This window comes from Ranitomeya variabilis, chromosome 3 (assembly GCF_051348905.1).
Source record: "Ranitomeya variabilis isolate aRanVar5 chromosome 3, aRanVar5.hap1, whole genome shotgun sequence".
In the NCBI taxonomy this organism is placed as follows: domain Eukaryota; kingdom Metazoa; phylum Chordata; class Amphibia; order Anura; family Dendrobatidae; genus Ranitomeya; species Ranitomeya variabilis.
Window position 1 is genome coordinate 386,431,835 of NC_135234.1, and position 27,701 is coordinate 386,459,535.

At 43.5% G+C, this 27,701-nt stretch overlaps 1 protein-coding gene across 1 annotated transcript in view; it reads right to left on the minus strand.

Annotated features, from left to right (window-relative positions):
* TINAGL1 (tubulointerstitial nephritis antigen like 1) overlaps positions 1-27,701 on the minus strand; it is a 69,933-nt gene that overhangs the window by 34,305 nt on the left and 7,927 nt on the right. The window contains exon 2 of the mRNA XM_077296055.1: positions 12,274-12,602. Coding sequence (XP_077152170.1) covers positions 12,274-12,577 — 304 coding nt within the window. The 5' untranslated portion in view covers positions 12,578-12,602. The remainder of the gene's footprint in view (positions 1-12,273; positions 12,603-27,701) is intronic.

The following is a 27,701-nucleotide window of genomic DNA, read 5'->3' on the forward strand; positions in this document are numbered from 1 at the left end:
CCGACAGCAGGCAACAAATGAAGGTCCAGGTGAGCTAAATAGGCCCAGCATAGCAGGAAATGAAGCAGCTGAGCCCAGCCAAGACCAGCCATATCGCTAAAGGCCACCAGAGGGAGCCCAAGAACAAACTCACACAGTACCACTCATGAGCACAGGAGGGAGCCCGAGAACGGAATTCACAACAGTACCCCCCCCTTGAGGAGGGGTCACCGAACCCTCACCAGAGCTCCCAGGCCGATCAGGACGAGCCGAATGAAAGGCACATGGACATCGGAGGCGACAACCCAGGAATTATCCTCCTGACCATAGCCCTTCCATTTAACTAAGTACTGAAGCTTCCGTCTCGAAATACGAGAATCCAAGATCTTCTCCACCACATACTCCAACTCCCCCTCGACCAAGACAGGAGCAGGAGGATCAACAGAAGAGATCACAGGCACCACATTGTTATGATCCTTAGTGGTTGAGGATCACAAAATACTCCAGCTAAGTAACAAAACATAGGACAAGCTTTAGGGAGGTGGTAAAGTGGACTGACCGCAAATCTGAACCTATCCAACACACTAGAGGTAGCCGGTGAACGTGACTAAAATCCTAGACGTCTCGAACCAGCCTGAGGAACTAACTACCCCTAGAGAGAAAGAAAGACCTCACTTGCCTCCAGAGAAATAATCCCCAAAGATATAGAAGCCCCCAACAAATAATAACGGTGAGGTAAGAGGAAGGCACATACACAGGGGTAAAAGCAGATTCAGCAAATGAGGCCCACTAATACTAGATAGCAGAAAATAGAAAAGGGGTCTGTGCGGTCAGTAAAAAACCCTTACAAATATCCACACTGAGATTTCAAGAACCCCCGCACCAACTAACGGTGTGGGGGGAGAAACTCAGTCCCCTAGAGCAACCAGCAAGCGAGGAAATCACATTTTAGCAAGCTGGACAAGAAACATGATGAATGCTGATAATCAAAAAATAAACAAACAAAAACTTAGCTTGTCTTGGAGAGACTGGGAGCAAGGTAGTCACAAGGAATCTGAAGAGCACTGAATACATTGAGAGCAGGCAAGGAACTGAGTATCCAGGTGAGCTAAATAGGAAACCAACCAAGGATAACGAACCAGCTGATGCTGCCAACCTGCAGAAAGGCAACACTACACAGTACCGCTTGTGACCACTAGAGGGAGCCCAAAAATAGAGTTCACAACACCACATATCTCTGCAACAGTGACCTATGGAACACATTATGAATGGCAAACGATGTTGGGAGGTCCAAATGAAATGATACAGGGTTGAGGATTTCCAAAATCTTATAAGGACCAATGAAACGAGGCTTGAACTTAGGAGAGGAAACCTTCATCGGGACATAACGAGAAGACAACCATACCAAATCCCCCACACGAAGTCGGGGACCCACACAGCGACGGCGGTTAGCAAAGCGCTGAGCTTTCTCTTGGGACAACGTCAAATTGGCCACCACATGGTACCAAATCTGCTGCAACCTATCCACCACAGAATCCACCCCAGGACAGTCAGAGGGTTCAACCTGACCCAAGGAAAAACGAGGATGAAAACCAGAATTGCAAAAGAAAGGTGAAACCAAAGTAGCAGAACTAGCCCGATTATGGAGAGCGAACTCAGCCAATGGCAAAAAAGTCACCCAATCATCCTGATCAGCAGAAACAAAACATCTCAAATAAGTTTCCAAGGTCTGATTAGTTCGTTCGGTTTGGCCATTCGTCTGAGGATGGAAGGCCGACGAAAAAGACAATTCAATGCCCATCTTAGCACAAAAGGACCGCCAAAATCTGGACACAAACTGGGATCCTCTGTCAGACACAATGTTCTCCGGAATACCATGCAAACGAACCACATTCTGAAAAAACAGTGGCACCAAATCGGAGGAGGAAAGCAGCTTAGGGAAGGGCACCAAATGGACCATTTTAGAAAAACGATCACAAACCACCCAGATGACAGACATCCTCTGAGAGGCAGGAAGATCCGAAACAAAATCCATGGAAATATGCGTCCAAGGCCTCTTCGGGACAGGCAAAGGCAAAAGCAATCCACTGGCACGAGAACAGCAAGGCTTGGCCCGAGCACAAATCCCACAGAACTGCACAAAGGAACGCACATCCCGCGACAAGGAAGGCCACCAAAAGGACCTCGCCACCAAATCCCTGGTACCAAAAATCCCAGGATGACCCGCCAACACCGAAGAATGAACCTCGGAAATAACTCTACTGGTCCATCTGTCCGGGACAAACAGTCTCTCCGGTGGACAACGGTCAGGTCTATTGGCCTGAAACTCTTGCAACACCCGTCGCAGATCAGGAAAGATGGCAGACAAAATCACCCCCTCTTTGAGGACACCAGTCGGTTCAGAAACTTCCGGGGAGTCAGGTACAAAACTCCTAGAAAGGGCATCAGCCTTCAAGTTTTTCGAACCCGGAAGAGATGAAACCACTAAATCGAAACGAGAGAAAAACAGCGACCATCGAGCCTGTCTCGGATTCAACCATTTGGCAGACTCGAGATAAGTCAAATTCTTGTGATCCGTCAAGACCACCACACGATGCTTGGCTCCTTCAAGCCAATGTCGCCACTCCTCAAATGCCCACTTCATTGCCAACAACTCACGATTACCAACATCATAATTCCGCTCGGCAGGCGAAAACTTTCTTGAAAAGAAAGCACATGGTCTCATCACAGAGCCATCAGAGCTTCTCTGCGACAAGACAGCCCCTGCTCCAATCTCAGAAGCATCAACCTCGACCTGAAAGGGAAGAGAGACATCGGGCTGGCGCAAGACAGGAGCCGAAGAAAACCGACGTTTCAGCTCCTGAAAGGCCTCCACGGCCGCAGGAGACCAATTCGTCACATCAGAACCCTTCTTGGTCAAATCCGTCAAAGGCTTAACCACACTAGAAAAATTAGTGATGAAGCGACGGTAAAAATTAGCAAAACCCAAGAACTTCTGAAGACTCTTCACAGATGTCGGTTGAGTCCAGTCATGAATAGCCTGGACCTTGACTGGTTCCATCTCAATAGTAGAAGGAGAAAAAATAAAGCCCAAAAAGGAAACCTTCTGGACTCCGAAGAGACATTTAGAGCCCTTCACAAACAAGGCATTGGCACGCAGGACCTGAAATACCATCCTGACCTGCTTCACATGAGACTCCCAATCATCAGAAAAGACCAAAATATCATCCAGGTACACAATCATAAATCTATCCAGATACTCTCGGAAGATGTCGTGCATGAAGGACTGAAACACAGAGGGGGCATTAGAAAGCCCAAAAGGCATCACCAAGTACTCAAAATGGCCTTCGGGCGTATTAAATGCTGTTTTCCATTCATCGCCCTGCTTTATGCGCACAAGATTATACGCTCCTCGAAGATCTATCTTGGTGAACCAACTGGCCCCCCTAATCCGGGCAAACAGATCGGACAACAGTGGCAAGGGGTACTGAAATTTGACTGTGATGTTATTTAGAAGGCGATAATCTATACAGGGTCTCAGAGAACCATCCTTCTTGGCCACAAAAAAGAACCCCGCACCCAAAGGGGACGAGGACGGGCGAATATGCCCCTTCTCCAAGGACTCCTTTATATAACTCCGCATAGCGGCATGTTCCGGTACAGATAAATTAAAAAGTCGTCCCTTAGGGAACTTACTACCAGGAATCAGATTTATAGCACAATCACAATCCCTATGAGGAGGTAGGGCACTGGATTTGGGCTCATCAAATACATCCTGGTAGTCCGACAAAAATTCAGGGACTTCAGAAGGAGTAGAAGAAGCAATTGACACCAAAGGAGCATCGCCATGAATTCCCTGGCAACCCCAACTTGACACAGACATTGCTTTCCAATCCAGGACTGGATTATGAGCCTGCAGCCATGGCAGACCCAACACAACAACATCATGCAAATTATGTAGCACAAGAAAGCGAATCACCTCCTGATGTGCAGGAGCCATGCACATGGTCACTTGAGTCCAGTACTGAGGTTTATTCTTGGCCAATGGCGTAGCATCAATTCCCTTTAGTGGGATAGGGAATTGTAAAGGCTCCAAGATAAAACCACAGCGCCTGGCAAATGACAAATCCATCAAATTCAGGGTGGCACCTGAATCCACAAAAGCCATAACTGAGTAGGATGACAGAGAGCAAATCAAGGTAACAGACAAAATGAATTTAGGTTGTACAGTACCAATGGTGACAGACTTGGCGAACCTTTTTGTGCGCTTAGAACACTCTGAGATAACATGAGCAGAATCACCACAGTAAAATCACAACCCATTCTGACGTCTGTGGTTTTGCCGTTCAACTCTGGTCAGAATCCTGTCGCATTGCATAGGCTCAAGTTTCTGCTCAGAAAATACCGCCAGATGGTGCACAGGTTTGCGCTCCCGCAAACGCCGATCAATCTGAATGGCCAAAGACATTGACTCATTCAGACCCGCAGGCGTGGGGAACCCCACCATAACATCTTTAAGGGCTTCAGAAAGACCCTTTCTGAAAATCGCCGCCAGGGCGCACTCATTCCATTGAGTGAGCACAGACCACTTCCTAAACTTCTGACAGTAAACCTCTGCTTCATCTTGACCCTGAGAGAGAGCCAGCAAAACCTTCTCTGCTTGGTCTACCAGATTTGGTTCCTCATAAAGCACTCCAAGCGCCAGAAAAAACGCATCCACATTTAGCAATGCAGGATCTCCTGGCGCCAGAGAGAATGCCCAATCTTGAGGGTCACCACGTAACAAAGAAATAACAATTTTAACTTGCTGAACAGAGTCACCAGAGGAGCGAGGTCTCAGAGAAAGGAATAACTTACAATTATTCTTAAAGTTCAAAAACCTAGATCTATCTCCGGAGAACAGCTCAGGAATTGGTATTTTAGGCTCTGACATAGGACTGCGGACTACATAATCCTGAATGCCCTGTACTCTTGCAGTGAGATGATCCACACTAGAAGACAGACTCTGAATGTCCATATCTGCAACTGAATTCAGAACCACCCAGATATTAAGGGGAGGAGAGAGGCTAAACACAGTGCAGAAAAAAAAAAATGACTTCAGGATTTCTCTTCTCCCTCTTCTGCTGCATTAACACTTTGTGGCCTGCTGTACTGTTATGATCCGGTGGTAGGATCTCAAAACTGACCTGATACATATAACCAGAATGTTAGGACAAGTTCTGGGGATGTGGAAGCTATACTGACCGCAATCCTGATCCTATCCAAACACACTAAAGGCAGCCGTGGAGCGTTACCTAAAAACCTAGATGCCTCTTCACAGCCTGAGAAACTGACTGCCCCTAGAGAGAAGCAAAGACCTCACTTGCCTCAGAGAAATAACCCCAGAGTTTTAGACAGCCCCCCACAAATAATAATGGTGAGTTAAGGGGAAAATACAAACGTAGAAATGAAACAGGTTTAGCAAATGAGGCCCGCTAATACTAGATAGACAGAAAATAGATAGCTTTTGTACTGACCGCACAGATTCCTATCAAAAATAAACCACGCAGAGAATACAAGAACCCCCACACCGACTCACGATGTGAGGGGCGCACTCTGCACCCCAGAACTAACCAGCAAGCAAAAAATCACATAAAAGCAAGCTGGACTGAACTCATCATATACTGAGAAACGTTTTCAAGGAAATAATGAGCAAAATGAACAAGCAAACTTAGCTTCTCCAGAAGGAGACTGGTCACAAGGAATATTCAGGAGAGTTCAGAATCAGGACTGAATACACCGACAGCAGGCAACAAATGAAGGTCCAGGTGAGCTACATAGGCCCAGCATAGCAGGAAATGAAGCAGCTGAGCCCAGCCAAGACCAGCCATATCGCTAAAGGCCACCAGAGGGAGCCCAAGAACAAACTCACACAGTACCACTCATGACCACAGGAGAGAGCCCGAGAACGGAATGCACAACAGCACCCATAGACTTGAATGGGTACTTGCGATCCGATTTGCGCAGCAACTTGCAGCATGTTGCGTTCTTTTTCTCCTGACGAATCTCTGACATGTTGGACAAAAAATTCCACAACTGTCAAACATTCAATGACATAGCATTGTAGTGTATTGACAAGCATAGCGATAATGACAGTTATTGAGCAATGTTTGTATTTCTTACATAGAGAGGGGCGTAAGTATAATGGGTGCAAGAATGCCTATGGGGCCCATACAAGACTGGTGTGGGTGAACCCCAACAATTCTTAAGTGACCACTGCATTTTATCAATAATTTTATACCAGATGTGGTTCATTTTTAGGCTAAGTTCCCAAGATGAGTATTTGGTGCATTTTTTCTGACACATATTTTTGCATGGATAAAGTTACAGCGAAGTCAATAGAATTTATATGAATTTCATACCCATTGTGCTGCTTTTTTTTTTAGTTAGTTTGTTTTTTTATAACCTTATTACAACGCAGTGTAGAAAATATATGGTGCTTATTCCTGGGCTTTAACCTTGTATTATTCTAAATTTGACTAAAGCTCCTGCAATCTAGAAGGAGCAGGTCATGTCTCTGGGTGTCTGACTCATCTGGAGACCCTGAGGAGAAGACAGAAGTGGTTTATTATCGCTTCTGTCTACCATTTTGCCTGCTACATAGCACTCAATGATTACTATGTAATATAAAAAAGCATTGGTAGTGCCTATATTTTTGTAGGACTTGGCAATCACATAATCAGTCTGCCAGCATAGCAGAGCTAATTAACAGATCATAGCAGTCACTTACGACAATCACTTATGTCACTATAGTATGCTATTTTCCCCTTTAGGGCTCATACTCACTTGCGAGAAGCTCGGATGAGTCTCACACGGCGATACCCGGCACTGCACCCGGCACTCAGGAGCGGAGCGTGTGGCTGCATGTATTCCTATGCGGCCGCATGCCCCAATCTGAGTGCCGGCAGCAGCTCCGGGTATTAACATGCGAGACTCATCCAAGTTTCTTGCAAGTGAGTATGAGCCCTTAGGGTGTGTTCACACTGAGCTTTATTTCTGTAGGAGTTTCTGTTGCAGAAACTCCAAAAACCATGAGGAGTTCAAAACCCACAAGGTTTGAGTAGGGAGTTTCCGCTCAGAAAACTCAGTGTGAACATACCCTGAGGTGAATTACTATTTTTAATGGAGCTTGTTTTGGCTGCAGCATCTGGAGCGCCCCCATGGGGCCGTGGGGTACTCGGTACCGGGTCCTTCGGTTCACAGGGGGATGTCACGGTGGCTGACCCGGTCCATGGCCCTGGGACGTCCGTGCAAAAGGGAAAGGTCTTTAAAGGGATAATGTTCGTGACGCCACCTGTGGTATTCGGTCAGGGTGACCGACGCTGCTTTAAGTGGTCCGTTGGGGTGATGTTATGGCAGCTAGATGGTATACCTTCCCACAGGTGAAGTATGTCCCCAGGGCTTCCCAGTATGTAGATGGTGGATGGTGTGAGGCGCAGTGAAGAATGAGGACACAAGGTTGCAGTCTCTTTACCTTTTACTGAAGGCTTCAGCATCCACAGTCCAAAGCACAGACCACAGGGCAGGCAGAGTCCGGCCGGTTTGGAGGCAAGTCCAGAGTTCCCTTGTCCAGGTGGAAATCAGTAGCCTTCCTCTAGCGCCTTGGTGTTGTAGTACCTTACTGCTAAGCTTCTCATAAGGTCCTCACAGATGTTATGGATGTTATGTCTCTCTCTCTCTGTTCCCCGGATAGGACAAACCCGTATGACCGGTGGCTTGATGCGTTTTATAGGGACTCTATCATGCCCCAGCCTCTAAGGGGTGCCACCTTGCCTCCTGGGTATGGGACGAGCAGGTAACATGAAATTAGCTGTCCTGCCGGTCTCTGGAGCAAGGCATAGAGGGTTGTTGCTCCCTCGGTGTTCCGGCTACCGGGATCCTGCGCCTCAGAAGGAGGCAGCCTGTGTAGGGCTGGGCTCCATCTGGTATCCACTCCTTTGCTACGACTTCTTTCACCCTCTCTGCAATACAGTTCTCCTTCAGTGTCTCTTTCTGGAAGCTGCAGCTCTCAGGCCATGCACAGCTCCGTGTCCCTCTTCCTCGATCTCTGACAGGATCCCACCCCTGTCAGGGAGCAACTACCTAAGCGAAGCTCAGCCAGCAACTCACTTTCGCTACAGGTCACCAGTTTTACCTAAGTGTGGGGAGTGACCTAATAAATAGGAGCAGAGCTCCCCCTGGTGGCCTGGAGTGTGAAATGTGTTGCATGTTTGTGATACTTGGATGCAGTTGTCCTTCTTTGCCTCCAAACGTAACACCACTCCCCCTAGAGGAGAATGATATCACTGCAACGACCAGGACCCTGGGGCACTGCACATCTGCTATGGTATTAGCTGTTTTAAAAGGTCTGTGAATACACCTTTAAATGGAATGAAAATCTATTTCTCCTGTACATGAAAGGCTTCTGAAGCTCACATTTTTTTTTGTTCTGTTCTACATCATGGGGAAGAATTTATGCAATGTCCTTTCTAAAACCTGCACATGTAACCAAAATGTAAATTACCTTTATTCAGCTTAACCAAGCATTTTAAAACTTTTGACAATGTAATTGGTTTTACTACTGGTGGCAGAAAACTATCTTTCCCTAAATAAGCTGTAAATACTAGAAATAGATAAGATAATAATAAGAATAGAAGACAATTTAAAAGCCAAGCTGCTGATTCATCACTGAATTTGCCCATTTTTTGAGTGTTTTTAAATTTTTTTGTTTTGTTTTCATTTTTCAGCTAATTTATTATCAGTTTTGTGCCTTTATGATGGTTTTTTAAGCTGTTTACAACCCTCTCCATTTTTTGTTTGTTATTGTGGGTGTAGTTAGAAAATTCTAGATGGTTTTGTCTCATTCATCACGTGCAACTCTATGAAACGTACTCTACTGCCCTCCTGGAGTATTTTTGTAGATTTTTTTCTGACTATAACCAGACAGACAGGACAATTATGCAATGGACTCTCTGATCAAACTCTGATCAGAGATTGACCAAAGTGTCAGTATAGGGTGATCTGATTCTCTCAGATGAGCACACTGAAGAGAAGATGGAGAACAAAATTTCTCCATCTTCTCCATTTTATGAGTCTGCGGAAATCGGACTGCACTCAGATGACATTCGAGAGCAGTTCGATGTTTTCCACGCACCCATAGACTCATTTGATTTCAAAGTTAAATAGAAACATGCTGCAATTTCTTTCCACTGACAGATTCTGTCAGTGACAAATTGTGCATCAGCGCTGCCCCATTGGAAAACATTGGTTTGAGTGCTATCTGATAAAAACAAAACAAAACGGATAGCACTCGTCCAATGTATACGCTCATGTGAGCGAGCCCTCAGACTAACATGTGACTTAACTCCAAAAAGCAGTAACAAAAGTAAAAAGGCATCTCTTTACATTTTCCCTTAATCATCGTGAACCATTTTGATGAACCAGGAGTGGGTGATAAATACAGAAGTGGTGACATGTATCTATTATACTTTTCCTCTGATTGTTCCACTCCTGGTTTTGGCTAAGGCTATGTGCGCACGTTGCGGATTGGTGTGCGCATGTTTCCGCACTGGTTTTGCAAAATCCACAGGTAAACCACACTGCGGATTACCCGCGGATTTACTGTGGTATTTGTATGGATTCCACCTGCGGTTTTACACCTGCAGATTCCTATTATGGATCAGGTGTAAACCGCTGCAGAATCTGCACGAAGAATTGACATGCTGCGGAATAAACACCGCTGCATTTCCGCTAGTTTTTTTCCGCAGCATGTGCACTGCAGATTTTGTTTTCCATAGGTTTACATGGTACTGTCCAACGCATGGAAAACTGCTGCGGATCCGCAGCAAAATCCGCACATAGCCTTATAAGTACTGGGGTAAAAAATATTGATGAGGCTTTGATTTATGTGGAATTGATCGTATTTTTTAGCACTGTTTTGGGTACACAAATTACTGTGTAATTGTGTTATGTTTTTGCGACGAATATAGAGAAAAACTATTTTTATTTAGTTTTTCTTTTTAGTTTATATTTATTACTGTTCGTGTTTCAATCAAATAATCCCTAAAATGATTTCTCCTGATTTTTCTATTTTTTTATGGTGGGGCTTTTTAGATATATTGCCAAGTACCGTAATTCAATTTCAATCATTTAGAGGTAATGTCACATTGCTACATCGCAACCTTCATGCCTGGGGACCATGGTCACTGTGTAGCCCTTAAAGGGAATCTGTCATAATGTTTTTGCTACCTCATCTGAGAGCAACATAGTGTAGGAAAAGAGACCCTGAATCCAAAGATGTATCACTTAGGTCACTGGGTGCGGCAGTTGTTATAGAATCAGAGTTTTTGGATGTAAAATGAAGCAGAGCTGAGAAAGCTAACCCCACCCACACCAGGCTCTGAATTTACATAGTCTATTGACAGTAAGCTGCTTATCACAGGAGGGTGTGTGGTCCGACCAGTGTTCACATGACAGCTAGTCACAGCATTGATAATGTTCTTGTAATAAAACCTTCAGTGTAAGTAAACAACAGCACACACTGAATTTTGTGTGTTGATTTACGGTGTGATCGGCCAACCATCTAATGTATATGTGGAGCCTCCTGACTATCAACAGATTAAGTCAAGGGGGATAAGGGTCAACATGTTTGATCCTTTTGTCCTGTAAACAGAAAAGCTACTGCCAAATAGCGCTTTCTCCTTTCCTTCCATAAAGGAAGCAGTAATGCTTGGCTGAGCCAACTATTAATAAATATGGGGGAGTCGGGAGAGATAGCTGCCAGCTGAGGACATGATGTATAGCCAGGGCTTGATTTAAAGGAGACATTAAGATATGCTCTTTATCATAAATAAAGCCATATACACATTTCTACTTTCTGATACTTATCATGGGAACAGATGATAGGTACCAAGCCTGGTGAATGGAACAGAATCTTACGAGTAGTGGAAACAAGGAGTAATTTCATAGTTGCACAGATTTTCTTTATACATTGAATTATTTACATAACTTCAGAATCCTCCTTAGGCCAGATTTACACAGAACAGACTGGATTCTAAAGAAAGACTAATGCTGAGCATATTTTTTTGTATTTACTGTTGGTTTGCCTTAAAAAACTGCACTGTGTGAACAAGGCCTTCACATTTTAATCCCCATATTTGCCATAGTGGAGCCATTAATATTAATGAACAGTATAATGAATCGGTCCTGGTCAAGTCTAAAGGGTCAGCAATGCAGGAGACGCAGGAGACTAATGCACTAGCGTAAGAGTTTTGACAGGTTCGCACTCAGCAAATAACAATTAAAAGAGGAATGCAAGTGTAGACATGGGGAGACGTCCATTAATATCGTCATTCCTGACTCGGTGTCTTTGACATGGTCAGTTATTATACTTTCACAGCTTGCATGCATGTACATGCCTGGCTCAAGAATTCATAATCCCGAAGGATTGTTTTCACACTTTAATACAATAGCAGGCAGTCTTTGTTCTTTATGGTTAAGCTTCCATAGTTAATGTTCGGTAATTAGTCTTGTCCATCTGCTGTCAGTTTAAAAAGGACCATAAAGAGACCCATACATTTCAATGTCATACATTTATGGCATATCCTCAGGTGTGATTTGTATCCATTAGTGGTGAGTGATCATGCTCGGGTGCTAAAAGAGTGTCTTCAGTGTGCTCGAAAAATATGATTGAGTCCCCGCGACTGCATGTCTCGCAGCTGTTAGACAGCCACAACACCTGCAGAGATGTCCTGTTTGTTAGGCAATCCCTGCATGTGTTGCAGCTGTCGAACAGCCGCGAGACATGCAGCAACAGTCTTATTTTCCGAGCACGCCGAAGACACTCGGTTAGCACCCGAGCGTGCTCAGATAATACTTTATCCAAGCACGTTCGCTATCGATCTCGATAGCTGTCAGTGTAATGGTAGTCAGAATTCCTATACAAATGAATTGACTACTTTTTTTGAGATTAGATTATAGCTCAATTCCAACAAAATAAAATGGAAACAATGTGCTGTACTTTCTCTTATGAATGGAACAGAATTTTTTTTTTAATATATATCTTTTCCATAACCTCCATGTCCTGCTGACTGGTGGGAGTTTGGGTCATGCAAGGTGCTCAGCTCAGCTGGTGGAAGCACTAGGCCCCTGCATGAGTGTGCATGGAGTGTTGGATGAGTTTGTAGGCTTTCTGGACTGCTATGAATCATAATGTAATGTCATATCCGAGTGATGTGCCACAACATATAACAAATATAGTCTGGTTGAGTCATTCACCTTTCAGAATGTTTGGGGGGCTAACACCCAAGCAGAATCTCCAGAAGTCCGGACAGCAATCTGACACAGTTCTGTTGCAGAACAGATCGCAGTAGCAGATAGTATCCAAATACGGCACAGTGCAGGCATCATCTCTGCCGGGGCAACACGATTCTCTCTGCTGGCAATATGAGCCCCCTGCATCTCTCATACCAAGGCGGTGAAGTCCTGGGGCCAGCTCACGCTTTGTACGAGACCTAGAGGAAGTGACATTGCTGACCTCCCCTAAAACCAGGAAAACTAGAGACAGCAGAATCAGCTTCATCCTTGGATATTACTGTTGAAGTTTCCTGTAAAGAGATGAATGACAAGACGGTCACATATAATTTTACTTTCTTGAATCCGTACATGTAATGGAAATTTCACTAAACTTTGTTCTTTTACAATACATAGATAAAATACAAAAAGGCCAGGTGAAGAATTCTCTCCTCACCCGGGACACCCCCACATACCACACTTATCGGAATACACGTACCCAGCAGCTTGTGGACAATCTCCATTCTCCACACATCTTTAGCCCCCATCTCCTCCCTCTCCTGTCCAGACTTAGCATTGTCACACTTCAATAATATACTGAAGAATGCCCTAGATGAAGCAGCACCTTCTACACGCAGAAAGACCGGACACAGACAACGGCAGCCCTGGCACACTATGCAAACACGCTTTCTTCAGCGTTGCTCAAGGTGTGCAGAGTGGCAGTGGAGAAAATCTTTCTTAGCAGAAGACTTCATCCACTATAAGTTCATGCTCAAAACCTATAACTCTGCCCTTTATCTGGCCAAACAATCCTACTTCACCACCCTCATCACCTCACTATCCAACAACCCAAAACGACTTTTTGAAACCTTAAACTCCCTCCTGAAACCTAATGTACAGGCCCCCATCACCAACCTCAGCGGTGAGGATCTGGCCACTTATTTCTTAGAAAAAATCAACCACATCCATCAGAATATCTCAGTGCAATCTCCTCACTGCCTGGATCCCCTTCCCTGCCGCACCTCAAGCTCACTAGACATCTTTGAGCCTGTTTCAGAAGAAGTTTCCAAGCTCTTCGCTTCTGCTCGACCTACAACCTGCAACAGTGACCCCATTCCTTCACATATCCCGCAGTCTCTCTCACCAGTGGTCACCACTCACTTTCTTCAGGTATCTTTCCCTCCTCATTTAAACATGCCATCATAACCCTTTTACTTAAAAAGCCATCCCTGGACCAGAACTGCACTGCTAACTACAGACCTGTGTCTAACCTTTCCTTCATCTCTAAACTCCTGGAACGCTTGGTCCATTCCTGTCTAATCCGCTATCTCTCGGATAACTCTCTTCTTGACCCCTTACAATCTGGTTTCCGCTCTTTACACTCCACTGAAACTGCCCTCACTAAAGTCTTTAATGATCTAATAACAGCTAAATTCAAAGGTCATTGCTCTCTGCTGATTCTCCTGGATCTCTCTGCCGCATTTGACACTGTGGATCACCAGCTCCTCCTCACTATGCTCCGCTCTATAGGCCTCATGGACACAGCCCTCTCCTGGTTCTCCTCCTACCTCTCTGACCGCTCCTTCACTGTATCTTTTGCTGGCTCCTCTTCCTCTCCTCGTCCCCTTACTATCGGGGTTCCGCAAGGCTCAGTCCCAGGCCCCCTCCTCTTCTCTCTCTTTACACGGCCCCTATTGGACAATCAGCAGATTTGGGTTCCAGTATCATCTCTATGCTGATGACACCCAATTATACACTTCTTCAACCCGACAGTACCCCTACCCTAATTCAAAATACCAAGGATTGTCTGTCTGCTGTCTCTAACATCATGTCCTCCCTCTGCCTGAAACTAAATCTCTCCAAAACGGAACTTCTTGTGTTTCTCCCTTCTACTAACCTCACTCTACCCAAAATCGAAATTACCCTGGAGGGTTCAACCATAACTCTCAAGCAGCATGCCCGCTGTCTTGGGGTCATATTTGACACTGAACTTTCCTTTACTCCCTATATCCGATCACTCACTCACTCTTGTCACCTGCATCTTAAAAACATCTCCAGAATCCGACCTTTTCTCACCGTTGAAACTGCTAACTAGTGTTGAGCGATACCGTCCGATACTTGAAAGTATCGGTATCGGAAAGTATCGGCCGATACCGGCAAAGTATCGGATCTCGCCGATACCGATACCCGATACCAATACAAGTCAATGGGACTCAAGTATCGGAAGGTATCCCTGATGGTTCCCAGGGTCTGAAGGAGAGGAAACTCTCCTTCAGGCCCTGGGATCCATACGAATGTGTAAAATAAAGAATTAAAATAAAAAATATTGATATACTCACCTCTCCGACGCAGCCTGGACCTTACCGCTGTGAACCGGCAGCCTTCTCTGCTTAAAATGAGCGCGTTCAGTACCTTCCATGACGTCACGGCTTCTGATTGGTCGCGTGCCGCTCATGTGACCGCCACGCGACCAATCAGAAGCCGTGACATCATCCCTCAGGTCCTAAATTCCTAGAAGGGAATTTAGGACCTGAGGGATGACGTCGCGGCTTGTGATTGGTCGCGTGGCGGTCACATGAGCGGCACGCGACCAATCAGAAGCCGTGACGTCATGGAAGGTGCTGAACGCGCTCCTTTTAAGCAAAGCTGGCTGCCGGTTACTACCAGGGCGCGTCAGAGGGTGAGTATATCCCTATTTTTTATTTTAATTCTTTATTTTTTACATGGATATGGATCCCAAGGCCTGAAGGAGAGTTTCCTCTCCTTCAGACCCTGGGAACCATACACTGGGAACTTCCGATTCCGATTCCCGATACCACAAAAGTATCGGATCTCGGTATCGGAATTCCGATACTTGCGGTATCGGAATGCTCAACACTAGCTAAGACTCTTACTGTCGCTCCTATTCATTCCCATCTGGACTACTGCAACTCTCTTCTGATTGGTCTCCCTCTTACCAAACGCTATATAAATAAAAATTATTATTATTATTATTAGGTCTCAATTCAGCAGTTTTCATCAGCATTAGTGATGAGCGAATGTTCTCGGATAAGGTGCTAACTGAGTGTCTTTGGTGTGCTCGACAAATATGTTCTAGTGGCTGTTTGACAGCTGCAACACATGCAGGGATTGTCTGTTTGTTAGGCTATCCCTGCATCTGTTGTGGCTGTCAAACAGCCACGAGACATGTAGCTGTGGGGACTTGAACATATTATTCGAGCACGCTGAAGTCACTCGGTTAGCACCCGAGTGACTTGTCAGTATTCTAGTGTAAAATAGTTGGAAATGGAGCAATATTTGTAATCAACTTGTGGTAGAACAAAAGAAAAAACTTTTGTGACTTTTGCCATACTAACGCCTAGTCCCAGACAGCTCAGACAACTTTCTTAACAGTGGGCATAGCTTTACCAGAAGAGGTGTGACCATGAACGGTCAGCAAATTCATTATAATTTATGCCACAAAGGTTCGTAAATTGCAACAGTAGTACACATCTTACACTGGTACATGGCACCTGAAGGATGCACCAAATTCCTTAACAGGTGCACACCTCTTAATGAATTTGGCGCATGTTATTCCAGCACACTGCTCATGAAGACTGGCATGTAAAATGCTGGTTTTGATGAATCGGGGCCAAAATACTTATTTCATCCAATAGAAATAACAACATAAAGTGGGCGAGGAGCATCATGTTAAGAAAACATGGGATTCCCCATTAGTCAACCCAAGCGGGAATGAAATATTGGATATATAATTGATGCAAAAGGTTTCCTTCCCTGGTCCCTGCAGCAATATTTTATCATTCATGTTGTTATGATTCACATTGCTTGGTTAGTCTATGAATGAATGTGATGGTTACACGTTATCTAAAGATGTACTTAAAATTGACTCTTCTCTTCATAATTGACCTACTAGGGTTTTGGATTATGTGTCTAACCATCTCACGCCACTCCACTAATCTTACAATGTCTGTTTAGTAAGCCAATTTATTTAGTTATTATTATTTTTAGTGATTAATTTCTTATGTGATTTCTATGAGTATCTATCGGGTTTCCCAACCTAACATCGTTTGTACAGCAACCCTCTGGTAAGTAATCTCTTCGTACACACTCACTAGTCTGCGCACCGCTAGGGACTGCATTGTGGTCTTCTTAGATTTTACGCCCTTTTTATGTTGTTCTCATTGTGATTAATTGTATCTTAATATTTAAATAAAATTTGCAATTTATTGAATTACAGTGCTGTAATAGTTTATTGTTGGTACTTATAAGAATAGCACTTTTCCTAGAATATACAATTAGGCAGGATTAAGCAGTGCAGCCATTATTGGTCTCTTCCGCAAGAGAGGAACATGGGACAAATTCTTAGCATGTGCGCAACACAATGTTGTTTCAAAAAGGTGAAACGGGACATTTACAATTTGTTTTTTCCCCAAGTTCAAATTTTCCTATAATTACCCTTGGCAAATTACAGACAGAAAGCTTAAGCTGAGCAATTAAAAGTGAGATGCAACAGGTGAGATTTCAGAATGTAAGGAATGAGAAGGCAATGACCAGCTGCAGGGCAGTGAAGGACCTTTAGTAGAAAGTAGCATGTACAGGCAACTCAGGGCAATTGCATGAGACAAGTATGCAACACCCAGTATACCTTCCCTTCAGATCTGTACATCTTTTCTTATTTTCTTATTATTTCAATACCATATGTGGTAGAAAAATAGAACCTACCCTATAAAATGCATATAAAAAATATACAGTTCAAATGTGACAAAAATGTAGATATTGAAACAAAATTAAAGAGGTTATCCACTACTTTATCATTGATGACCTACCCTTAATTGATTTGAATAGGAGGCAGATGTGCAGTACCCCATTACCATCAGAAGACAGAGCAGCTCTGCAATTGAGCCGTTCTAGCTGGTGGTCCCACCGCCGACACTATTGACAGCTGATTAGAGGGAGTGCTGTCTGTCGGACACCGACCAATCAGACATTGAAGACCTATTCTGAGGATAGGGTATCACTGATACAGTAGTGGACAACATCTTTAAATAATTATTTAGCTGCAGTTTAAAAATAAAACCATGCCCTTTTCATTATTTTACAATTATAATAGAAATTATAGACAATAGAAGTGTGGTACTGTTCTGGGAGGTCTGCATAAATATACAGTGGCTGACCTGAACTTTGCGGACAGTGCAGGAATCACATCAATGTCATGGTGATGCAAACTCCTAACTAGAGAGATAAGAAGCTGGAAGATCACAGGAACCCTTGCTGAATGTTTCCGAAGCACATGAAGGAATGTGCTCACATCTTCATGTAGACTGGGTTATTCAGCCCTACAGAATAACACTGAAATGTGGCAAATATTTTTGAACACAGATTTGTAGGTGTAATAAATGTGGAGCGTCATGGGTAGTGTTGAGCATTCCGATACCGCAAGTATCGGGTACCGGCCGATACTTGCGGGTATCGGAATTCCGATACCGAGATCCGATACTTTTGTGGTATCGGGTATCGGTATCGAAACAACATTAATGTAAAAATGTGTAAAAGAGAGAATTAAAATAAAAAATATTGCTATACTCACCTCTCCGACGCAGCCTGCACCTTACCGAGGGAAGCGGCAGCGTTCTTTGTTTAAAATTTGCGCTTTTCTTTCCTTTACGTGAAGTCCCGGCTTGTGATTGGTTGCGTCGCAGTCACATGGGCGACGCAACCAATCACAGCAAGCCGTGACGTAATTTCAGGTCCTTAAGGATTTTAAAATTACGTCCCGGCTTTGTGATTGGTTGCGTCGCAGTCACATGGGCGACGCAACCAATCACAAGCCGTGACGTCACGGGAGGCTGGACACGCGCGCATTTTAAAATGCGCGCTTGTCCAGCCTCCCGTGACGTCACGGCTTGTGATTGGTTGCGTCGCCCATGTGACTGCGACGCAACCAATCACAAAGCCGGGACGTAATTTTAAAATCCTTAAGGGCCTGAAATTACGTCACGGCTTGCTGTGATTGGTTGCGTCGCCCATGTGACTGCGACGCAACCAATCACAAAGCCGGGACGTAATTTTAAAATCCTTAAGGACCTGAAATTACGTCACGGCTTGCTGTGATTGGTTGCGTCGCCCATGTGACTGCGACGCAACCAATCACAAAGCCGGGACTTCACGTAAGGAAAGAAAAGCGCGAATTTTAAGCAAACAACGCTGCCGGTTCCCTCGGAGAGGTGAGTATAGCAATATTTTTTATTTTAATTCTTTCTTTTACACATTAATATGGTTCCCAGGGCCTGAAGGAGAGTTTCCTCTCCTTCAGACCCTGGGAACCATCAGGAATACCGTCCGATACTTGAGTCCCATTGACTTGTATTGGTATCGGGTATCGGTATCGGATTGGATCCGATACTTTGCCGGTATCGGCCGATACTTTCCGATACCGATACTTTCAAGTATCGGACGGTATCGCTCAACACTAGTCATGGGGTAACTTTACTGTACAATATACGGAAAGTCAAAATGTAGCATTCCAGTAGCAGATTGGTGAAAATTGTTGCCTCCAGGGTGAACTGAAAGCTATTCTTTGCTTTCTAGGAATCCATCAAAAATGCAATACTATAAACTCATTTCAATGTTCTTTTCATTGGATTTTCTCTATTATCTGTTTATAGGACTTAGGCCACTTTCACACTTTCAGTATTTGGTCAGTATTTTGCATCAGTATGTGTAAGCCAAAATCAGGAGTGGGTGATAAATACAGAAGTGGCGACGTGGAATTATGGAATCACCGGCCATGGAGGATGTTCATTCAGTTGTTTAATTTTGTAGAAAAAAAGTAGATCACAGACATGGAACAAAACTAAAGTCATTTCAAATGGCAACTTTCTGGCTTTAAGAAACCCTAAAAGTATTTAATAACAAAAAAAATGTGGTAGTCGGTAATGGTTATTTGTTTAAACCAAGCATAGGGGGAAAATTATGGAATCACTCAGTTCTGAGGAAACAATTATGGAAATGTGAAATTTCATTCCCAAAACTAACACCTGCATCAAATTAGATGTGCTCGTTAGTCTGCATCTAAAAAGGAGTGATCACACCTTGGAGAGCTGTTGTACCAAGTGGACTGACATGAATCATGGTTCCAACATGAGAGATGTCAATTGAAACAAAGGAGAGGATTATCAAACTCTTAAAAAAGGGTAAATCATCACGCAATGTTGCAAAAGAGGTTGGTTGTTCACAGTCAGCTGTGTCTAAAATCTGGATCAAATACAAACAACATGGGAAGATTGTTAAAGGCAAACATACTGGTAGACCAAGGAAGACATCAAAGCGTCAAGACCGGAAACTTAAAGCAATATGTCTCCAAAACAGAAAATGCACAACAAAACAAATGAGGAATGAACGGATGGAAACTGGAGTCAATGTCTGTGACCGAACTGTAAGAAACCGCCTAAAGGAAATGAGACTTACATACAGAAAAGCTAAACGAAAGCCATCATTAACACCTAAACAGAAAAAAAAACAAGGTTACAATGGGCTAAGGAAAAGCAATCGTGCACTGTGGATGACTGCATGAAAGTCATTCAGTGATGAATTGCAAATCTGCATTGGGCAAGGTGATGATGCTGGAACTTTTGCTTGGTGTCATTCCAATGAGATTTATAAAGATGACTGCCTGAAGTGAACATGCAAATTTCCACAGTAATTGATGATATGAGGCTGCATGTCAGGTAAAGGCACTGGGGAGATGGCTGTCATTACATCTTCAATAAATGCACAAGTTTATGTTGATATTTTGGACACTTTTCTTATCCCATCAATTGAAAGGATGTTCGGGGATAATGAAATCATTTTTCAAGATGATAATGCATCCTGCCATAGAGCAAAAACTGAAAACATTCCTTGAAAAAAGACACATAAGGTCAATGTCATGGCCTGCAAATAGTCCGGACCTCAATCCAATTGAAAATCTTTGGTGGAAGTTGAAGAAAATGGTCCATGACAAGGCTCCAACCTGCAAAGCTGATCTGGCAACAGCAATCAGAGAAAGTTGGAGCCAGATTGATGAAGAGTACTGTTTGACACTCATTAAGTCCATGCCTCAGAGACTGCAAGCTGTTATAAAAGCCAGAGGTGGTGCAACAAAATACTAGTGATGTTTTGGGGTGTTTTTTGTTTGTTTGTCTTTCATGATTCCATAATTTTTTTCCTCAGAATTGAGAGACTCCATAATTTTTTCCTATGCTTGGTTAAAAAAAGTAACCATTACTGACTACCACATTTTTTGTTCTTGATTTCTTTTAGTGTTTCTTAAAGCCAGAAAGTTGCCATTTGAAATGACTTTAGTTTTGTGCCATGTCTGTGATCTGCTTTTTTTCTACAAAATTAAACAACTGAATGAACATCCTCCAAGGCTGGTGATTCCATAATTTTTGGGGGAAGTATTATACTTTTCCTCTGATTGTCCCACTCCTGGTTTTGGCTTACAAATACTGAGGTAAAATACTCATCTGTGTGATACGTCCTAGTGCTCCCTTTTTTTCTCAGACAGCACACTGACCCATAGAGTTTCATTGATCCATATGTACATGTACATCAGTTTTAAAAACAGACCTGTGTCTCCGATGCATGAGACTCAGAGCATGTCCTATTATCATCCGTTCTGCGGAGAAGACTCTGCCATTAAAGTTGATACCCTAACAATGTATGTGCACACAATCAGTAAACACTGCGGGTTGGACACTGTGCTTATGCAGTGTCCAACCCACAGCATCAAGCTATTATAGCACAGTGAACTGGATTTCAAGAAATACAATTTTCACTATTCGTCTACAGACTCCTGTGGCTTACCTGCGGAGACAGACATGAGGTGCATCTTTCCAGACAGAGTTTCCACAAGAGAAATTCATGTTCCTATATACAGGAGGTGGGGACAGTGATGCCAGCGCTGATTGGGCAATGGGCACCACGTGTCATTCCACCACATCACAGCCCCAGAACTGCGAACGCCAACACCGCTGGAATGGTGCCGGCACTGGAGGTGAGTATAGGTTTGTTTTTTGGTTTTTTTAATCGACGCCGAACATTTAGTTTAAGAAGGGGTTGTCCTAGTAGTTGACAACCTTTAATAGACAGTTAATGGAGCAATTTTCGCACATGCGCATTAATGCACATTCATACAGGCTTTAGGCCCCCTTTTTTTGGAATCATGGGTGGGTGTTTCAACCGTCATACATTTATCATCTGTCCTGCAGATAGGCGATATAACATTTAATGGACAAACCCTTTAAGTAGCAAGAGTCTAAACCAGCAGTAGTCCAGAATAATACATGAGACCAGCAATACTGAAATTAAAGTTAGGAATAGTTCTCAAACAGCTAAATTCTTGCTTTCTTTGGCACACAATTTCACATTACACAACTAGTTGATCAAAGCACCTGTTCAAGGAAGGACAAAACAAACAGGTTCATTTCTTGAGAAATGACTGAACTGTATCACTGATTTCCTGAACAAGCAATAGCTTGATTTGTGTTTTGCCAGAAATATATAAAATATCCGCAGAAAAGTTCAACGATCTCAAATAGTCCATCCAAATAAGAAGCCAAATTTTTTGATTAATTTCCAGGATTGTAATAACAAGAATGCTTTCTTCAAAGGTTTAAAGAGTTTGTAGTAGGACAGCACAGTAAATGCCAATGAATGTGCGCGCATACAATGCACACAAGACATTTATCCAACACATAATATTATGAGTATTAAGCCACGGCACGCTATTCAGGAGCTATGAGGATGACAGGGACAGTCAAATTCCAGTGATTGGTGGGGAACCAGTAGTGGGCCCCCCTCACAGGGTGGCACTAGGAATTTCAGGGCCCCATACTGACAAAACATTTGGGGCCCCCTTGAGACACCGCCCAGGCACCACCCCAGCTCTGCCTCCACCTCTCAAACCTTACACAGTCCCACCGCCCACTCTTGGAAAAACTCTTCTGCACCACGTCCTTACCAGCTTTTGTTTTGGCCAAAAGATTTTTTTAACCGCCACCATGACAAGGTAGACTCTTTTGGCCGTGCACTACTCTACAGTAAAACTATTAAACATTTGTTAAAATATCCAATACTCTTTTTAGGTATATTTTTATTTTTCTTTAAGGGAATTAGTCACAAACATTTTTTTTCATAGTGACCAAATAATACCACATACAAGGGACAAATACCGCCATACCATGACCAGACCACATATTAACACCACATAGTGACCGAATACTACAATACTGATCATTAATAAAAAAAAACAAAACACAGTACTAAGTGCCATAATACTGTTACGGGGAGACTAGGTGGGCAAGAGCTAATAACCCGGGCCCCTGCAATTTCCCTCAGACTAGGGAAATCCTGACTGACCCTCTACCTAGAGTTTACACTGATGGTGTGCATGTCTAGGCCTCGACCCTCACCCTGTCTCCTGTTTCAACCCTAAGCTGAAACGACCGCCCACCACCCAGTGAAAAGATCATACACCAATACCCACAGGTAGAACAGACAAGGATAACGGAAAATATACACCACGCCACAGTCACTCAGGAATACACTATAAATGCGCAGGGCAAAATAAATACAAATATAGGAAGGAGTAAATAAGACAAAGGGAAATACACCACCAGCAACGATACTCCAACTTCTAGCTCACCACTCCAGACCGAGATAACAACGCACAAGACAGAAGCTATAATCGGCGACGCCCAATGTTCAGGAGAACTATTTAAAGGCAATGGGCATGGCCCAGCTTCCAATCCGAGCATCAGGTAAATTAACCCCGGACCAGCTAGATAAAATCTAGCCGACGCCAATGAGCACATAGTGGTCAAAAGCGGAATTACCGCTGTCTGTCGAACGACCTGGTCTGAACAGCGTCCGACATGACAAATACACAGCAGCTCGGTATATAGTGTTGGTGTACAGGTAATACAGTGATCACCAGTGACAATATACACAGCTCTGTATATAGTATACAGTGTCAGCGTACAGGTAACACTGACTCACTAGTGACATCTCTAGTTGAAGTCCTTCATCTTTCTTTTCTTCTTCATCCAGTGCAGACCGCCATCACTTCTTCCAGCTAGGACTCGTCTCTGCAGAAAATAACACATACTGTTGTTACCTAGAGCACATTCCCCACTTTTTCCCTTACTTCTACACTACGCAGCTGAATATAGACGTGCACCCACCATTAATATATAATTAGTTACTATACAACCACCATTCCAAATATAAATTCTACTTTACCACTGTGCCCCCACTAACTATAAATAGCCACTTTCCCCACCTAATAAATATATAAATTATTTAGCCCCTGTACTCTTTCCCCCAATTCAATACCAGTCACTGGATCGTCAACGGCCCCCCACTATGTATCTCCCGCTCCCCTGATTCATTATATTTACACGCCTCTTCTGCCCCAATTCATTATATCATATCTTTTCTCTCTCCCACCCCCTCCCTCTATCCATTATCAACTTCTCTCCCCCACATTCAATACATCATTTACTCTCCCTAACCCTCAATCATCATTTGCTGCCCCCACCCCAATTCATCATAATTTTTTGTCCTTCACCCTCAATTCATCATTAACTGTCCCCATCCACCAGTCTCAATCCATCATTTACTTCCCCCACCCTCAAAATTCATCATTATTTGCTCTCCTCCCACCTTCAATTCATCATGTGCAGTCCCCCTTCCCCACTCACTTCATCATTTGCAGTCCTCCTCACTCACTTCATCATTTGCAGTCCCCCTCCCCCAATCACTTCAACATGTGCAGTCCTCCTCCCCTCAAATTCATCATTGCAGTCCCCCTCCATCACTTGCAGAAGTTGCAGTCTGCCTCCCCCTCGCCCATTTAATTAATTTTATAAAGAAAAGAAAAAAAAGTTTGTCACACTTACCTCACAGGCAATCCCCAGCAGGCGCAGCTCTACTTTTGGTGTCCTCGTACATGTCAGCTCATACGCGCCATCACCTGACCAGAAGTCCAGGTAGGGAAGAGAGCAGGAGCTTTGCAGCCGTCAAGGTTAGACAACCGTGGAACTCCGAAAATGCTCCCAGGCCCCAGCGCTGACGTGTGCGCCACAGTACTTTAGTGCACAATGGGGCCTGGTAAGCAGAAGCACAAGAGTGGGGCTCGTTGGGCCCCCTGTACTGCTGCTCACTGGGCCCCATACAGCAATAAGGGCAGTAATGCCCTGATGGCGGCCCTACCCCCTCATATATGAGACATTATTTGCACTGTGAAAAAAATCTCCATAATGCTACAGTCCCATGAGCTTCTGATACTGCATACTTTCACTGCACAAAAGCTGCAACGTCTTACAGTTCCAGCAAAGTGGATGGAATTTATAGGCATCTCATACCCACTGTGCTTTATTATGCTGCGTAAACTGACGGTGAGTTTTCCAAATCTGTAACATGTCAATACCTCTTGCAGGTACGCTGAGTTTTCTGTGCAGATTTTCCCCTGACTTGCATTATGTGTGTAAGATCCACAGGTAAAAAAATGCATTAGCATTTGTAATGTGTTTCAGCTGTGGAAGCGCATCAAAAACGCATGTAATCCACACTTCACTATATCAATAACGTTTTGTGAAAACCAACTACTGAGAAGTATCAAAAACAGCAGCTTTCTTTAAAACATAACATACTTAAAAAAAACAAAAAAAAAACATAAGATGCTGCCTTTGTACATAGTGATTCAAATATATTGTGAAAAATACTTCTCATATAGGAGGGTGGTGGCCCATTCTTGCAAAGGGGCCCACCGGAGGATTCTCCTGTTCGACTGTGGGCCAGTCCAAACCTGGTCCTATCTGTAGGTTGGGTGATAACTTGAGGATCTGTGGTCGTCCACCTGCTGGGAGGCCAATGATGCTGAGAACAGGGCTATGAACTGCCCCACTGGTATGGAGTGGGACAGGCATGGGACAAAACTATCCTTTTAGATAAGTGATAGCTTTTAATATTGGGAATAACCCTTTCCACTTATACCATCCAGTATAGACAGCAATGCTACAGATACCACCATACATGGAACATCTCATGGAGTTTGTCCATACAGAATCCTACTCTTATGTCACTCTGTTCTCACACGCAATAATAAATGCTCCAGTGCCACCAGTGACCAGCGTAACACTGTGAAACAGAAAATGTGTTTCAGCAGGTACAAAAATGTACTGATTCTATCTGCCAGGAAATTGATTACAGTATGGAGGCATTTAAGACATTTTTTTTATTTTCATGTGAGTGGGTGGCTTAAAAAAGCAACCAACGCTATAGAAATGCATCTATGTAGAACAGAGTGTATATACGATGTGTTGTGCGAGAATTCTCCTCCAGGCTATAGTTTTAGGATTACCTATGTAAACATAAAAAATATGCTTTCTGCCAATGCAATTCCTGACAGCCTTTTAAAGCAAATTATACTCTGTCGTCCTGAAAATCACAATGCAGCCATCGTCATCAGGTGACTAGATGACAAGACTTACATGTTATTCCAGGAATGTCTGGAACCTTCACAGTAAAGCACTCCTTACCCCCTGTGCATGTTACATATTAACACTTGGAGGATTATGGTTACCGTACTTCACTGAGCAAAGGGTGACATTCTTAGGCCAAGTCCACAGGACTGCATTTTCGGTCCTAGTCCTGTCAAAACTAATAGGACCAATGTTATTGAGTTAGCTGCATCCAAAACGCTGCATTGTACAGTACATGGGATGGGATTTATAGAAATCCCATGCCCACTGTGCTTCTTTTTTTTTTACGCTGTGTAAAATCACTTGCGGTGCGGGTATTCTAGCAGCAGCATGTCAATCCTTCTTGTGGGATGCGGAAAATCCACATTAAAAAAAAGTACGTTTTTAGCCAGGTTTTACCTAATAAAAAACATGATGTGGGTCAACCTTATTTTTGAATGTGGAATACATGAGAGCAATAAATTGGTTAATGAGGGACAGTCCCTTGTATTTATTTCTGTCTTTTTATGTTTTTCAGGTATTCATTTCTGAACTACATCAGATTCGGTAGATTACTGCAGACCTGTATTGGATTTTTTTCGGTGTTTGTTTTTATTACTGGGTTAGTAATTGGGGTGTCTGGTAGACATCTCTCCATTACTACCTCTGGGGCTTGATGCCTCAACTACCATTACTCCAATTGCCTCCGCACCAGGGCAATCGGGAAGAGCAGCGCAAAGGGCAAGAATTGGTGCTTGTGATGCTCCAAATCTGGGGTGGCTGTGGGCTGCTATTTTTAGGCTGGGAAGGGCCCAATAACCATGGACATTCCCAGCCAACAATATCAGCCGCAGCTGTCTGCTTTACATTGGCTGGTTATCAAAAATAGGGGGGATCCTACATATTTTTTTACATTTATTTATTTGGTTAATACATGTACAGTAAACGACACACGCAAGACATTAATTATGTATCTCACGGATATCTATCTACCTACCTACCTCCATATCCATCTATCTAAATCTTTGCACATCTAATCTAACATACCAAAGAGAGATGAAAACGCAAGGGAGCTGAGGGATTCAAATGGCAATTGAGCTGCGTGAAAGCGTTTACAAATAATAATAATCTTTATTTTTATATAGCGCTAACATATTCCGCAGCGCTTTACAGTTTGCACATATTATTATCGCTGTCCCCGTTGGGGCTCACAATCTAAATTCCCTATCAGTATGTCTTTAGAATGTGGGAGGAAACCAACGCAAACATGGGGAGAACATACAAACTCCTTGCAGATGTTGTCCAAGGTGGGATTAGAACCCAGGACTCTAGCGCTGCAATGCTATCCACTGAGCCACCGTGCAGTTCCCACAAACACTGATTGTGGGAACGTACCCTTAAAGTCTATGGGTGCGCAAAAAAAAAATTGGATCCCATATGGATCAACAGTATAGCATTCAATTTTTATGCAATTCTTTAACAAAAGAAAACTGTGGTCTTTTCAATTGTAATAACGGCTGATATATATATAAATGAATGCCATACGGATTCCATGTTGATTGTATATGAATAATAATTAAGATTAAATTCATCCAATTTTTTTCTGGATGACGTTAAGATGATTTTTTAAACTTTCCTGTGAAGCTAGCCTTACTAAGTGTGTAAGTGTGGGTTACAAAATATTGCCAAGTTTAGATTGAATTGATACCAGGTACTGGGAACCATACAAGGTGGAAAATTAGGTATTGTATAAGCCAATAAAAGCGTTTTCGCACTACTCTGCTGCCTCCTGGGGGCAGTGCGACACTCTGAAAATTGAAAGCTTGGACCCATGGCATTCTCCTGCCATTGTTCCAAACTGTATGCTCTTGCGCATGCTTCTAATAGAGGAAGCGATCCATCCAGCTG